This window comes from Pavona decussata, unplaced genomic scaffold, assembly GCF_977016875.1.
Source record: "Pavona decussata unplaced genomic scaffold, jaPavDecu1.1 SCAFFOLD_155, whole genome shotgun sequence".
Classification (NCBI taxonomy): domain Eukaryota; kingdom Metazoa; phylum Cnidaria; class Anthozoa; order Scleractinia; family Agariciidae; genus Pavona; species Pavona decussata.
In genome coordinates, this window is record NW_028145567.1 from 1,670,047 (window position 1) to 1,685,495 (window position 15,449).

General features: G+C 39.4%; 1 protein-coding gene across 1 annotated transcript in view; it reads right to left on the reverse strand.

Annotated features, from left to right (window-relative positions):
- Window positions 1-15,449, reverse strand: part of LOC146465793 (uncharacterized) — a 60,514-nt gene that overhangs the window by 23,722 nt on the left and 21,343 nt on the right. Inside the window, exons 6-8 of the mRNA XM_085128015.1 lie at window positions 6,549-6,707; window positions 5,446-5,547; window positions 1,300-1,398 (exon numbers count right to left, since the gene is read on the reverse strand). Of these exons, the coding sequence (XP_084984141.1) occupies window positions 1,300-1,398; window positions 5,446-5,547; window positions 6,549-6,707 (360 nt within the window). The remainder of the gene's footprint in view (window positions 1-1,299; window positions 1,399-5,445; window positions 5,548-6,548; window positions 6,708-15,449) is intronic.

Below are 15,449 nucleotides of genomic sequence, written 5' to 3' on the forward strand. Positions count from 1 at the left end.
GCTCAGTTTGACAAAACTAAATTCAAAGAGGTTTGTAAAATTAAACAAACAACAATAAACGATCTATTGACAATTGCAGAAAGGAGCTCCTTGACAAAACTATCAGTGTTATGTAAACAGGATCCTTAATGTCACTTTGTTTGGACAGCGTTGAGATCGATCTCCCATTGATACAAGACGACATTAGATTTTTCAGCTGTTCATTTTCTTTAAATCATTGAGCACAGAAAAGAAAGAAATCAATAATGAAACTATATTTATGAACTGTTTGGAGCGATAGCGTTATAGCCAACATCCAAAACAGACAAAAAAGGAAACTAGATTACTAGTATGTCATATAGCTGGTCTTGTATGTGACCTTTCTAAAATGACGCCGGTCGCAAATTTAAATTGGGTGCATTTAAACTGCAGAACCGTTAAAGGACCACCATGCCATGGGTTTATTTATGACATAGTTTAGAAAGGCCATTACTGAGTTACTTTGAACCTCATTATGAAAGCGAGGCTCGTGCAAAGCTCTTCATATGAAAACTAAGTTTTGCTTGCATGTAAATGGAAACTAATCTTTACAACAAAAACAATGCACACAGCCTCCCTTTCATAATGAGGTTTAAAGCAAACTCAGAAATGACCTATTCCGAATATAATCCCTGGGCATCTATTCGTCGGAAGCACTTTTTGTGGGGTATATTTTCGTGGAGGAGGTGGGGGAGGGTGGCAGGGGGAAGGGGTGGAGTGGAGAGGAGGAGCTTATTATTGGAGAGAATTTTGTATTTTAAACTTGGCTAGACTTGACTATAAAAACAGCTTGAACCTCTAAGCTAACAGCCAAGTTACAGCTAAGCCTAACAGCCCTGAGGCTAAAATTCGAGAGATCTACAGACCTTAGCTTATTCTCGGTAGCATATTTTCGGTTTCTGAGAATCCGGGGGTTGGGGGGGGGGGGGGGGGGGCTATTTTTTGGATGAGCTGACATTCGGAATTTTATGGTATGTTATTGCAGTTTTCTGCTTGAACGAACCAAGTTGTCGTTTTTCGATACCTAAGCCTATTAGATTTCTTACATAGGCATCACAAGATTGAAAAACGAAATCCTTCAAGATGGTTTGAAATTTCAGGCCGCCAAACTCTCCAAATTTGCTGTAAGGTGACTGAATATCATTTCATCGCGCTCGTGATAATGGTCACGCATGACTGGGCTCTGTTTTAGCAAGGCAAATGAAGAATCCTTCAGGACTCTGCGTAAAATATAATAACTTGTATGTTAAAATTGAAATAGAGTTACTATCTGAGACTCACTTGTTTGAGAAAGCCTTTAAATGAAGCCGCTACAGAGATTGACCCCATCAGCGTGTCATGGTGTTTCTTTTCCTCCTCTATCGTTTTCCTCTTGGTCGCCTAATGGAAAAACAAACGAGAATTATGCAAAGTAGAATGTGAACGAATGCGCCAACACACAACAAACTCAAGCTAATAAACTTCACAACAACAGTTACAGACGAGATGGTAAATTCCTGGCGAGAAACTGAACTCACCTCCCCTACCCAATAACTCTTAAAGGTATTTCTTCCTTGTTGGCAAACTAGCATTTGACGTGTGAACGATTACCAGAACTACGTTGTTTACTTTAAACACTAGAGGCAAGGTTGCAGAAATAATTGTTCTTAAATTGGGAATTACACAATGACATGAAGTTTGTGCGGAGTTGTCGTCCGCAGTGGAAGACCACGAGATTATCGGTCAACGTCGTCGAGTTTGCTGACTAAACCTTGCGTGTGAAGTGCCTGAACCTTGCGAATTTTAAGCTACTGCTTCGAAACTCAAAATATACTCCTAAATTCTTGTTCTATTTGCTTTTCGCCCAAGCTTTCCCAAAATCTTGAAAAACAAGCACATCTACTTAACAGGGCTGCCTGATAGCTTTGATTTAAATTGTCATACTTACGGGATCACATTGTAGTACGTAGGAAGTGTTAAGAGGAAAGCGGGGATTTAGAAACAACTTACCAACCACAGCTGGCGATGCATGCTGTTTTTAAGTACATTGTGATAACAGCTATTAGACAACAAAGAAGTAGGAGCAGCCAACTTTGATTGTGTCATGGTTACCAGACTTCACAACTAGAGTGATACGCGCTTTTACGGCCCGGTATGAAGTGAACTACTTTGTACTTATTTTTGGTCGCGTGATTTAAAGCAGGAATCAAACCCAAGTCAGGAAACTTGATTACCATATTAAGTGTTAATTAACACTTGCAGAATGCAAACATTTACATTTTACGCCCTTTTATAATGAAATTAAACGTTCGCTTCCTAAACATTCAACAATAGTGGCTGTCAGAGGAGGAGAGCCTATTGACTTTCAACAAAGGATAGTGAAAGACTCGCAGTTTTCGCTCGAGTGTCTGCAACATTTATACGCTCTATATTATAGGCCATGTGTGTTTTAAAGGAACGGGAAACTTTGACAAAGTACATGAAGGACGGTGAAACAAAAATATGTTGAAAGCCGTCGAAAAGTAAACAAAGGTGTGCCACAACTTGAGGGGGTAATAAAATGAAGGAAATTGAGTTTTAATCCCTTCTGAAACAGCCTGCTGTCGCAAGGACAAAGAAAAGGAAAGAATGATGGCATATATTAAGACAGTTAATAATTTGTTACGTGAGTCAGTCAAAAACCAGTGACACTTCAGTACGCTCGCGATGTTTTGTGATGAAACATCTGATGGCGATAAGTATTTCTCAAAAAACTGAACTGTTGGGGGAAATTTGTTGGAAGCACAAACAAGACAGGTAACTGTCAGAGGTTTCCTGATTTTTGCGCAAAATAGCAAGGTGACCTTGTTGCCGGCACGATATCTGCACGTGCTCTGAGAAGCAATGTTTGAGTCCTTCAGGCAAACAATTGATCTCAAGTGATTGACTTCATGAGCATTTGTCTTTCAAACACGTACAAAAAACATTTCCCTTTACTGTAACATGTAAAGCTGACTCAGATATTACGAATTTCCGATGTGAGGAACAAAATTCGTACACTTAGTCTAATCTTTGGCACGTATAATAAAATAAACAGTGGCTATTACGAAACATATTCCTTGTTACGAGCATGTTTGTTTTATCGCGGTTTGAACATATTTGCATCTAAAATATCACGGCCTGAAATAGATTACCTTACTTTCTTATTATGCCGGCTTATAGTCTGGCCAAACGCAGAATAAGTCAGCGCACATTTGAAAATGCCACCTTTTGGACGAGCTCGTCTTGGGTGCATGACTAAACGCACTCTATATTTTGTTGTTGTTGTGTATGTGGTATTTTTTGTGTGTGTGTGTGTTGCTTCATCTTGCGGTTGTGGCATGCAGCGAACCGAAACGACGACTTTGGTGCGCAACACCATGTCCATTCTTAGTGAACGTTTTACAAATGGCAACCTCAATTTCTAAGGCAACAGTATTGGGCAGAAAGTTTATGCCGTGCACCATGGGTGCGCTGGCAACTTTGAGCGCAAATTTTTCCGCTGCCAGTACGTCGCAAGTTTTGAAGCTTATTAAAAACAACAACAACAAAAAAACCTGCAACACGCTGAAAGCGTTTAAACACACGACATCTACTCATTGCGCAATTAAGCCGTTGTTGCGAGTTACAAACTACATTATTTTTCGCTGAAAATCGTTGTTACGAATCAAAGCGTGCGCACGTGCGAAAAGTCTGTAGCACGCAAATGGAGAATGAGATTGTGAAGAGTCCCTTTCATTACTTCGCGCTTTCGGCGATTTTCGCCTTCCTCCGTGAATTTCATCGGGAAACTGAACAACTGTTTGGTACTCTAAAATAAACCGTGGAAACTATGCGCGGGAATTTGAGCGTGACCAAAGTGATCGCAAATAGTCGCACGTAAACCGGCGAAAGTGCACGCAAGCAAATCGACGTATTTTTCCTGCGGCGTTTCAGCTTAAGTCTTCGTTCAGGCCGGGCTTTTAAACGCGCATATATCCTGGTAAAACACACCGGAAGGTCTGCAAGTCGCAAACGTAAGTACACAAGCGCAGAATCGAATTCGAAATGGTGTTTTTCCTTGCTAGGAGATGTTACTGAAAAAGTGAGTGACCAATGACTTATGATGTCTTTTGTGAGATCACGTGCCAATTAAGCTCACCTATGAAGACTATGGCCAACGGCAAAATTGGAACTAACTGAACTTTTCAAAGCTATAGCTTCCTTTCGTGACTTCCACGCCGACGCCATCTCTTTAAAGTTAAACAAAGTAAATGTGCCCGAGGGTCGGCACGACTGGAACAGGGTTCAGTGCTGCTGTAAAGAACAATACTAAAGACAAACTCTTGAAGGCTTTCGACAAGTTCTTTTCTGTGCTACGCGTTGATGTGTTGTACAAGGTGGTCCTTACCTTGAGTATGGATGAAATTCCAAAGTATGACCATTCAAATGAAAACTACCAAGCACAGAGGGTTGCCACTTAAAACGATAATAAACATTTACTGACTTTTCCCTGACTTTCACTGACCACAGATACAGCCAATAAAGGAAGCGATGAAGCCACATAAATCAATTCCTTCGTAAATGTCTTTTGCAACAACATTACCTTTGCTAACGAGGAAACCCTTTCCCAAACCTGGTGGCTTGCCACAAACAGAATTCCCTGACCTTAAAATTTTGTCTTCACTGACTTCTCTCTCTCCGTGGCAACCGCGGTGAAGCAGGATATTTTCAGTGGTGTTGTTTGAGTGTGTCGAGGGGGTTTACCGGGAATTAAAATTTGATGCACTGGGAATGGCATTGATTTAGTCATTAAATTTGGGCACGTGGGAATGGTATCTGGAATACGCTTTGCCATGGGATTTTAGCAACATTTGGGCTGAGAAATGACTTCGTAACCCCCTCGTCAGGACCCCAATGTTTATCTCCTGTTTCTAGCTTTTGAGCTTGTTTACCAAATTCTTACGTGTGCCAAATCAAACAAATGATACCGAACAATGTTTCACTTTGTTTTTGAAAAATTTTACAAAAACGTTTTTTCGAGAATTTTTTCTTGAGCATTGTCGGCGATGAAAGTGCGGAGCGACAAGAGATACCAGTAACTAACGCTGAAGCAAAAACAGAGAGAGCAAATACTTAAATATAGCATTGTGTCTTACCCTAAGGAGCGTATCTCGGCTATTGTAATTGTGTTAAGAATTGCAGCTATTAAATACTTTATAGGAAAAGTTTTCTTGTCGCAGCTAAATTGCCAGGGAAGATATAAAAAGCTTCATTATTAGGCTGCGACCAGTCGTACCTTTTTGTTCAGATCACGAGCGCAAGGTGACGGTAAAATTAAAAAAGCGAAGGAGGAGGTCGCAGCCACGCTAGATACATCGCGCGCTACAGAATTTAGGAGATAAAGAGACTTGCCCGCAGTCTACTTCATTATATAACTGATCAACTTACATCTTCATTTTCCATGGCCGCGGAAGCCTGGTACTCCCATAGTAGAGCCTGACATCTTTCTCGCGACGTCATGTCTCCTTCGATCTGTAGTGATTCGCATGTCTTGGAAATGGAATAACACAATTACCTCATTAGCTTTACAAAGGGGTAAAGAAACGCGACCATGAACAGACATGGTCTGCTACAGCCTTAAAAGTAATCTCCTACTAGATATCTCTAGTGATTGTACTCAGTGAAACCAAACTTATTACCGGAACGCCAAAAATAGTCATTGGATCTCGTGTACGTAGTCTGTTCCAAGTGATCAGAAAGTGGAGAGCGGCAGCAGATTGAAATTGCGACGCGAACGAATGATAAAAGCGAGGAGACTGGGGAGAGAAGGCGAGAGAACCCCTCTCTCCAGTCTCTTCTCGTTTTTTCCGTCCCTCTCCTTTTTTTTCCCCACGCATCGCAATTTACTTCCCCCCGCTTCCACTCCTTGAACGCACGGAAAAGATTATCACGTACGCTACCAAATAATTGCAGACCCTAGGACATATCCAGTCCATTCTTCGTTTTAAGCCAATGGAACGGGCAAACTTTGAACAACGTTAAGCCTTCTTGAATCATTGCTTGCACCGTGATAAACTTCTTGCTGTTTTGTTGTGTCGCCCCAGGCACCATTCCACCAACCTTCAACGTGTTTAACTGCCTATCACTGACAGTCAACGATTGTTGAACAGCAATTGATCAACAAATGTTTGAGCTGTGTGTCCTAAGGCTAAAATAAATAACTGAAGAGAAAATTGCTGATGAAACCTGTGTCAAAGTGGTAAAATTGATAAGGGATAATTTATTTTCGGAGAGGGCTTGCTTTCGGGGTGCATTTTGTTTTCAATTTAGTTTGTGCTTGCTTAGTAAAAACAAATTCAAATACTAAGCTAAACCTAAAACAGCAAAGCCTAATGTTCCATGGGCTTATATCTAAGATTGCTTATTATTTGGAAGGAGTCTTCGGGATTTGTTTGGTAACGTTTGTGAGTAAAAGTGTTGCATAGTGACCCCGGCATACAACGGCTGCGCAGAAGACTATCACCAAAGATGCGCAGGTGTGGATCACTTACTTGTAGTACGTCATATAAGCCTGGCCTAGCGTCCGGTACATCGTCTGTCATAGATACTAGCAGCTCTTGGAATCTGGGACTTAATGACGGCTTCTGCGCCTCTGTCAGCCGCCAGTCAGCCGCTGACCACAGGGTTGCAGCCAGGCTGAACACGCATGTCTGTGAAGAGAGAAAATGTTAACACTCAAGGCAGAGTATTGAGAAAAAAGAGGTTTGAAGAAAAATTATTTTTGTGGCACCATTTGAATCGCTGTGAAGAAATAATTTTATCATTGAAGTCTGCCTAGGAGGAATTTAGGGTGATTTTCAAAAATTTCGGGCAACGTAAACAAATTGGACCCCAAAACGATAACATTGGACAGGCAAAAGGAATGTATCTCCACTTGAGCCCATGTGAAGAAAGAAAGAAGAAGAAAGAAAATTCGTTTATTCACATCATATAAAAGCACATCGCAGTCTTTCGACTGAGTCGAGTCAGAGTACTATGAAGTGAAATTAACGGCTCCGTTACAAAGAGCAAAATAGATAAAAATGCGGGAATTTCAAGTCTGGTGTTAACATTGCAGAAAGGTAGAGATCTAAATAACACGGCTATTCTCAGTCCCAAATCGTAAAGCCCAGTTAAAGCTATCAACAAATTACAATTATTGTCAAAAGATAAACATTTACAAGCCACGTGCACTGGAGCACAAGGTTAGAATAAAGCTGCGCTCATGAATTTTACATTTACACATTGAAGGGCGATTGCGGTTACGAAGAGAGTACGAAAAATGAGACGATTGAGGCGCATCTGCTAGAAAATCTTTGTGAAAGTCTTGGCGCAAACGTTCGCTAAATAGCTTTTACCTGAACGATCACGTGTACTTAACGATTTCATTTAGACTCGAATGTTCTAAAATTGTGAGTCTTTGATGATGTGTGACCACTCCAACGAAAGCTTTCTGTATTCCCATATTTTGCAACATTGGAATTTGGATTACAATTTAAGTTTAAGACGATTCTTGTCGATGTTGAGTAGTTTTCAGCAGACAAACAGAAACGACTGACCACAAACAAGGAAAAGAAAAGACCAGTATTGCCACGAACTTAAGAGACAATAGCGAGGATATTGATATTTTTTAGGTTCACATGCAATACCGATCACGGACGAACAATATCTTAAAAGTTTAGTCTGAGAGTTTATTGATTAGTTCAGTTTAATATTTTAAATTAGATGAAAGTAAATTAAATACTTGTTGATTACGTTGATTGCAATAAAGCAATTAGCCGCAAATCGCTCGTAGAAACACGAAAAACACACTATTCTAATAACCTTTAAAATTCCCAAATGATATAAGACGCTTTTTCTGTAGGCCACAAAACGGAGGGTAAGTACCGTAATAAACCGCAATTGAATAAGGCACTTGACTGACGCTTTGGGGAGTGATTCGACATTCCGTGAGAAAAGAAAGCGAGGCGGCCGGAAAAAACAAAACGAGCTGATAAGCTGAACAATCGAGTAATAAAAGGAGTTATTTTTAGGTAACTCCGTCGACTAGCTGAGTAAAATTTAAAAAAAAAATTCCTGAACAGTTTATACTCTATTCAATAGAAATTGGACGAAGAAAATTTAAAGAAGCTTTTACAACGCTACACTCTAGTAGGCCGTACTGAGAATTTTTTTGATTTCGCTGCGAAATGTTGCAAACTTTATTAGATTCAGCGTTTAAGGCTTTGTGAAGTCATGGTTGCGTAAGCTTCAGATTGAATCAACATTATTTGAATGGTTGATATATCTGAAAAGTTTACTGGAAGTTTTTCTATCATTGCTTTTCATTTAAAGTTACATTTTCGATAAGTAACACTCGTATGAGAGTATACATTCGTGAACTATGCTATGAAGCGCCACGCGCACAACGCTGAACGGTAAACTATGGTACACTGATGCCAATTGTTTAAGGTAAATGTAATAACAAATTATGGTTTGCCCATTACTTCTTAAGCTAACGTTATGTTTACAACATATGGACACGACAACGGCTGCTCAAACTCAAAAAAACAATTTTTGACAAGTCGTTTGTAAACGTTGTGTGGCACACATCGTTTACAAACGACTTGGTTTATATACGCTGCAATTGAAGGCAAAAATATCCGTTAAGAAAAAAAATGTGAGGTTTGCCTCGCTCACTTACCAAATATACTTGTGAAGAGTAGTTTGTTTCGCAGCAACGCGCCAAAGGGGTTTAAAAGTTGAGAGCAAAAACCATAAATCTTGTGCAATTTGACGGCGGTCGCTTGACAGCCACTTAACAGACAAACAAACCGCACTCAATGAAAAATGTAAATTCCGTCGTTTCTTTGCGCAAGTAAACAACCGAGACGGAGGTTCGAAGACGCTGAGCGCGAGAAATTCAAGTTTTACAGATTGTAGACCTTACATACAGATCTTTTCCAGTTCGTTTTAGACAAGATCAGATACTCGAGCTGTGTTTGAATAGTTTTGAATGCAAAACAGTGACACTGCATACCCGCCGAACCTTTTATACGCACAAATGCTTTGCTATTGTTATGCGCTATGAGCCGTTTTGGTCGGACAAAAGGGAAAAGTGACTCAATGCGCGGCCGGGTGGAACAAAAGGACAGAGCTGTTACAGACACGACAAGAAGAAAAATAGAAAACGAAAGATGCCTTTTGAGAATTGTCAGGGGATAAAAACAGCACCATCGTATTAAGAACAGCTACGGGCTTTCAGTTAGATTTCTTTAGGACTTTAGGATTCAATCGTCAATCTTGAAAGGAAACCTAATTTTTCATAAATCTCGCGGTTACGTTTTGGTTTCTTCGCCGTTTCATTTTCTTGGCTTTGTTTGTAAATTGTGTTCCAAATGGCAAGATCAAATGAAATAAAAATAAATCGACGGACGCAAAAGTAAGAAGCACATTGTTTAGCAGAATAAACAGCACCGCAAAAACAGTACTCCTTCGTAACTTTCATTTAGTCACACTTTATGGTTTCATCCACAGACTCGAAAGGGAAAAACGCTTTGTACATCATAATAAACAGCAGCACAGAAAGGCACAGTAAATTTCAATTCAAGGGTCAGTCTCTATGATTAATCCTCAGGCTAAAAAAGTGTAGAACTAACTGATTATCTTACTGATTCACTTCTTTGACTCAGGATTGAAAAAGTTGAAATGAAAAGTAACTGTGAAACACTCCAGGAGATAAAAGGAAGTGTTTCAACAAAGCGTTAGCCACCTTCTTTCGAATAATTTGAGATGGCGAGAAAGAAAGTTTTTAAGCTGAAAAGAAATTTCAAGAATTAATTTCGTGAGAATGATGTATTATTCAGTGAGTGAAACGGGCGTACTAGGTAAAAGGAAATCCGTGTGCTCCTATCAAGAGTTCGCCTACGAACGCAGACGTATTTCCGGCTGTCGCTTCTCTCCGTCGGAGAGAAGCGACAGACGGAAATACGTCTGCGTTCGCAGGCTTATCAAGAGTTGAACCTAAGACCTTCTACCATTGAGCTACAGGAAAAACGTGGGAACCTAGAGTTAGAGAGCATCCGAACTCGGTAACTATTGGGAGAACTGAGATTTTTTTTCCCGACTGAAAAAATACAACTATTATTTATGCACCACACATTTCTTTCATAGAATTAATTTCATGTTTCATAGTTCCTTTGTTAATGTTTTAAGACAAGTTCCTTTATTCTCAATGTATCGGACACCTGTCTTTCTTTTGACATAATAAGGAAAAATCAATGCTTATCACAACCTTCAATGGTAACAAAGAAAAACGCCACGAAGTGCTTGTAGTTTGATTTGCATTGCAGTCGGTTAAGTTGAGTTCACATAAGTTCTTGACTGAGTTAGGTTAACTCAAGTTAACTTCAGAGTAAGACACGACTGCTCGTTAAGAACGCGGAATTTTTAAGTATAAGTTCAGTCAACTCTCTCGTAAGCGACCACCCTTGGTGCACGACAAAGTGGTCGCTTACGGGAGGTGGCCATGGTCGCTTACGGGAAAGATAAATAAAATAAGCCTAATGCTGGACTGATAAATTAATTACCTAAAAATATTACTCCAGCAGCTAACATTAGGCAAAAAGAAACTAATTTATTTGATTTTTTCACATCTTTTCGTTCTTCTGACGAAACTTTGTGTAACATTTTGGAACAGATCACTGTAACAATTCCCATTTACCTACAGATCTAATTATAGTAATCTTCTCTGTCTGTAAACTGTCAGTTTTTCGCGGTAGCGTCATTAAAAATTGAACTTTTGTTGCTTCTGAGTAATTATTTACTCAGATCATACGCGAATATGTTGGGTGGTGGCTTACTGGAAACAGAAAACAAAAGAATATGTCAAATTTCTGGCCTAAAAAGTGGTCGCGGTCCCTTAGAAATTTGAGTGGTGGTCGCTTACGAGAGAGCTCTTAAAACAGTATTTAACTAAGAAACAAAACGGTTGTGTACGAAGTGGTCGCTTACGAGAGGTGGTCGCTTACGAGAAGTGGTCGCTTTGAGAGAGTTGATTGTATTAATGAAGGTTGTGGGCTCGTTACAAAACTGTACGCGTGTGCATGTGAAACAAACAAAAAATATATTAAATAAGTCGACAGAGACTAACTATTTTTAAAAGAAAATATACGAAAAAAATCACCTACCGGTAAGTGGTAGTTGCAAGAAATGCATTTGAAGTTTACATCATAATATGACCGTAGCTTACTTTAGTTACTAATGTAAATATTATCACAACTCATCACAACTAACGTCCCTAATACACTGTGGGGGGGAGGGGTGGGCTATTCAATAGACGGCAACCGATAAAAAGAATGAAGCGGTTGGTTCATTGAGGGCCCACTACCTCCAAGGTTGCAATTACACTGCTAAACATCCTACAATTATTGTAGCTTGACGTTAACTTAAGATAACCTTTAATTATTGAAGCAAGCGTCCCTGTTGTATAGATTCGAGATTAAGACGGCTGAGGGTCACTTTGAGTAGAGTTCTAAACACATAATAATAAGCAAGTTCTATCGTATCAGACAAGGTATACCTGAAATCAGACTAGGTATGGTGTGAGAACTACATCAATCAAAATGTGGTTCATTTGTCAGCCTGTGCAACACTAGTACTGAGAACAGGTATTTAAGAAGTGACACCCGTTGGTCGCTAAATGTACCTCAGACATCAGAATGGAGCTCTCCTTAGTAAGCTTCTAAGAGATTTCCCCGTTGATCAAAATCTGATAAGACCGCTTTGCACAATGAGTTGGCCTTTTGAATGGAGGATTGTTTATCATTTAGAAAATGCTGCGGAACTTTGTCCCGTTTTTTCAGAATCTGCATCACAATTGTCAAATCGAAATTATTATATAAATCTTGACATTTGATAGAGCCAATGAATTCCATGCATCCGTGCATCCATGACGTCACTTAATCACAATTATCCGGCTTTCTCGCATCCATTCATCGACTCCTGGAGGTCGCTCACTACAAATGTGTTGTCTAACATTCTCGCTTTAGAAAACTTAAAAAAAAACTTACAGCACCACAGGATCGTGACGATCAACAGCTTTCGTGTGAATGGTCACACCTTAGGATTTCATCCGCAGACTCAAAAGCTAGGATCCCATTGCATGACTTAAAATTGTGACTCTTGGCAAAAAAAAATGGCCAAATAAGCTATTCCGTGACGTCAGAAGACAATAAGGATCCATTATCAAACTGCGTAGTCTGTACCGCGTGCATTGTCAGTAAATACAGTTTTAATTATAGTTAAGAACCTTTTCTTAAGAAACAATAAGATCAGTCTTCGTTTTGCAATCAGTGTAATTTATGCATTTCTGTCTCGCACACAGAATTGATCTCAACTGGCCTGTGATGCATGAAATATAGATATTAAAAGATATGATGGAAACTGATTTAGCCGAAACAGCTAAAGGTAAACCTCGCCAATACCACGGACAGTTTTTTGAAACTGGAAGAGACAAAAATTCATAGAAACTTTATGCATAACTGAATATGGTTAATACTGAGGATTAAGTTTATTATCCAACCAGGAGTTAATTTAATAAAACTTTTACTTTTGTAGTTTAAAAGCCGGGTCGTTGGTTTGACATGCGCAACTAAATGAAACTCAATGGAGAATTCAATAATCGTCGTTAAGACTTCTAAGAGTGAATGTTTATTAGATTCGTTTTCTGCAGGACAGTATACTAACAAGGACCAAGAGCCACATACTGTTGTAAGTACAAATGTTTTGTTAAATTAGCAAAGCTTAGCAACGTGTTTTCAGGTATTTTCCTGTTACAAGTTGACTTTACACAGACTCACACAGGAAGTTTGTCAAGTGAGGTTCTTTTTCTTCCATTCTGCAATCTTTACACATTTGGGTTATAAACTGCCAAATAACTAAAAGATGCGCATTTGACAACAACACAATTTTGTCATCTTCAGGCGAAAAGAACCATTTCGAGCCTCAGAAATGGGACAATTTTAAATGGTGGAAAAAACGTGTGTATTCAAACAAAATAAAGGAGATACTTACACCAAAGAGAAGGAAAGGATACTAACAAAGCGTTCACAAACTTGAATTTTCTTTGGTGTTGAGTTTTCATTGGTTGTAATAGTTTGTTTCACTATTTAACAGCCGAAATACCATTGTGTCTACGAGCGCACTATATCGTTGAGGAAAATTCGATTTTCTTAAAGGAAGTCGTTTTCTTTACCAGCTCTTGAAAAACGTTATGTTTCATGTGTTTGCAAACATCATGACGTGCACTATCTTAATGAGAACAATTGGTTTATTTCCCTCGGAGGAAGGAAGACGTTTTACGACACTTGTTTGCCAAAAGCCCTCAATTCCGTTTTCTTCACAACCTGTGTAGAATTGACTTTTTCATCGTGATGAACGCAATCATGTTATTTCCGCCCGAAGAATGAAGACATTTTGCAGTTTTTTTTTAAATTAAGTAGCACCCTAAAATTCAGTTTTTTCCATCACCTGACTGAAAACGTTATGCCTTTGTTAACAAAGTGACGCGCAATATGTGAAAGACGAAAATTCGCTGATTTGCGCATGACTATAAAGGAAGACATTTTTCGCTTGTTTGCAATACAGGAACATTTCGCCATGACGAACTCTCAAGGTTAACGGAAGTATGTACCCGGAGATAATGGGAATCGTGTCAACGTTCGTGTCATGTTCCTCTACCACAAACACATATTGCATCTAGTGTTTATCGCTATTTCCAGTCTTCCCTGTAGGTCTTTTTATGTAGTATTCGCCTTCTTAGTTACTTGTTTTACGCGTCATTCGTGTCGACCAAGTTTGAGACGAATAGAGGATTACTGTCAGTGTTTCTAAAGAAACTGTTGTGCTGTGTCGGTGGGAGAGTGGACATGAATGTTTCGTTTTATCAACAGAGTTGATAAGTTAATTTTGACCACCGTAAAGAGATTCGAGTGCTGGCCTTTTCGAGCATTAGCCCTTGTTTGCTCTGACGAAGGGCTAACGTTCGAAACGTCAGCACTCGAATCCCTTTACGGTGGTCAAATTACTTTTTCAACTCTGCTGAGACCAAACATACTGGGCCAGTTATTTAAACAGAGTCTAACTTAGGCCGCGGCTTATGACAATCAATGGGCCTCCAAATCTGTTTATAAGTGGTTATTTTGGGTAGATAAATAGTTTTCTGGTTGCAAGCCTTCTTGTTACCGTACGCAGCAGAGAGTCAGCAGACAATGTTTAAATATGGCTGTTGGCAAACTTGAAAATGGCTTAGAACATGGTTTTGTTAAACCCTGTCTAAACAGTCTTTTAATAACTGACCCACTGAGTTTTAGATAGACAGTTGCAAATGAATGAAGACTGGGCAAAACGTCAAAAGATATGATACTTTTTTAATCACAGTTTTGATCAAATTTAACAGAGTTTTCCAGTATTTGTCGATATTTCCTGGTGTCAACAGAAACCACAAAGTGCCCGCTGAACTATTTTTCGTATCACTGAGCGTCATACTATTGTTTCAAGCTTGCATTTTCAGTCACGTTGTGCACAACTCAGTTAGAATCGAGTCCGCGCACTGCTCAACTGCTAGGCTAATCACTGACCCAGCAAACTAAACTATGAATATACTGCTTGTTTTTGTGTGGTTATTTGGCTGACGAACTTCGATTTTTGCCAGCTCTTTCGGGGCTTGAATGAAATTCGACATCGCTGAAATGCGACTTACTAAATAGCTGCAACTATGGCTCCACGCGAGCAAGCTTTCCTGCATTGTTTCATTGAAAAGTTCTTTGAAATTTTTTTGTGGCCAAACATTATTTAGGCTAAGTTAAATTCGAGCCAGCAGCTGGTCAGCGGTTCATCTGCATGAGGGGGCGCCCTCAGGAAATTTCAGGGGAAACTGCTTTGCCTGCCATTGCTAGCTTGCTTGCATTTCGCTCGTTATTTCTTTGAGTTTTTTGGCACCTAATCCCATGGCTGATCTATCGCGACGAGTTTAAGAATTGGTTTTGTGTGTTAAGTTTGAACAAGTTCGAAATGGACTTATTCAAAATCTGGAAGGACAGTTTTTGCAGGAGAAGACTCCAGATGCACCGAGTAGTTTTCAAAACAATTGAAATCACCATATCTCCTGAAATATAATTACCAATTGTTTTTAGGCAGTAGAAATCCTTTCAATTAAGGATGAGTATCAACACCTTCGAATCCTGTCGGGACCACAGTCTAATAATGTCTTTTTATTATATATGCTAACGTTTTTGTGTTTTATGTTCATAGTTCGTGTTTTTATTCTCACTATATCAGCTCAACATTTTGGCTCCTAAACATGGCCCTTCCAGATTTCTTTCGGATAAGCTGAGATTCTCACTTCAATTTATCTTCTATAAGGATCAATCTTA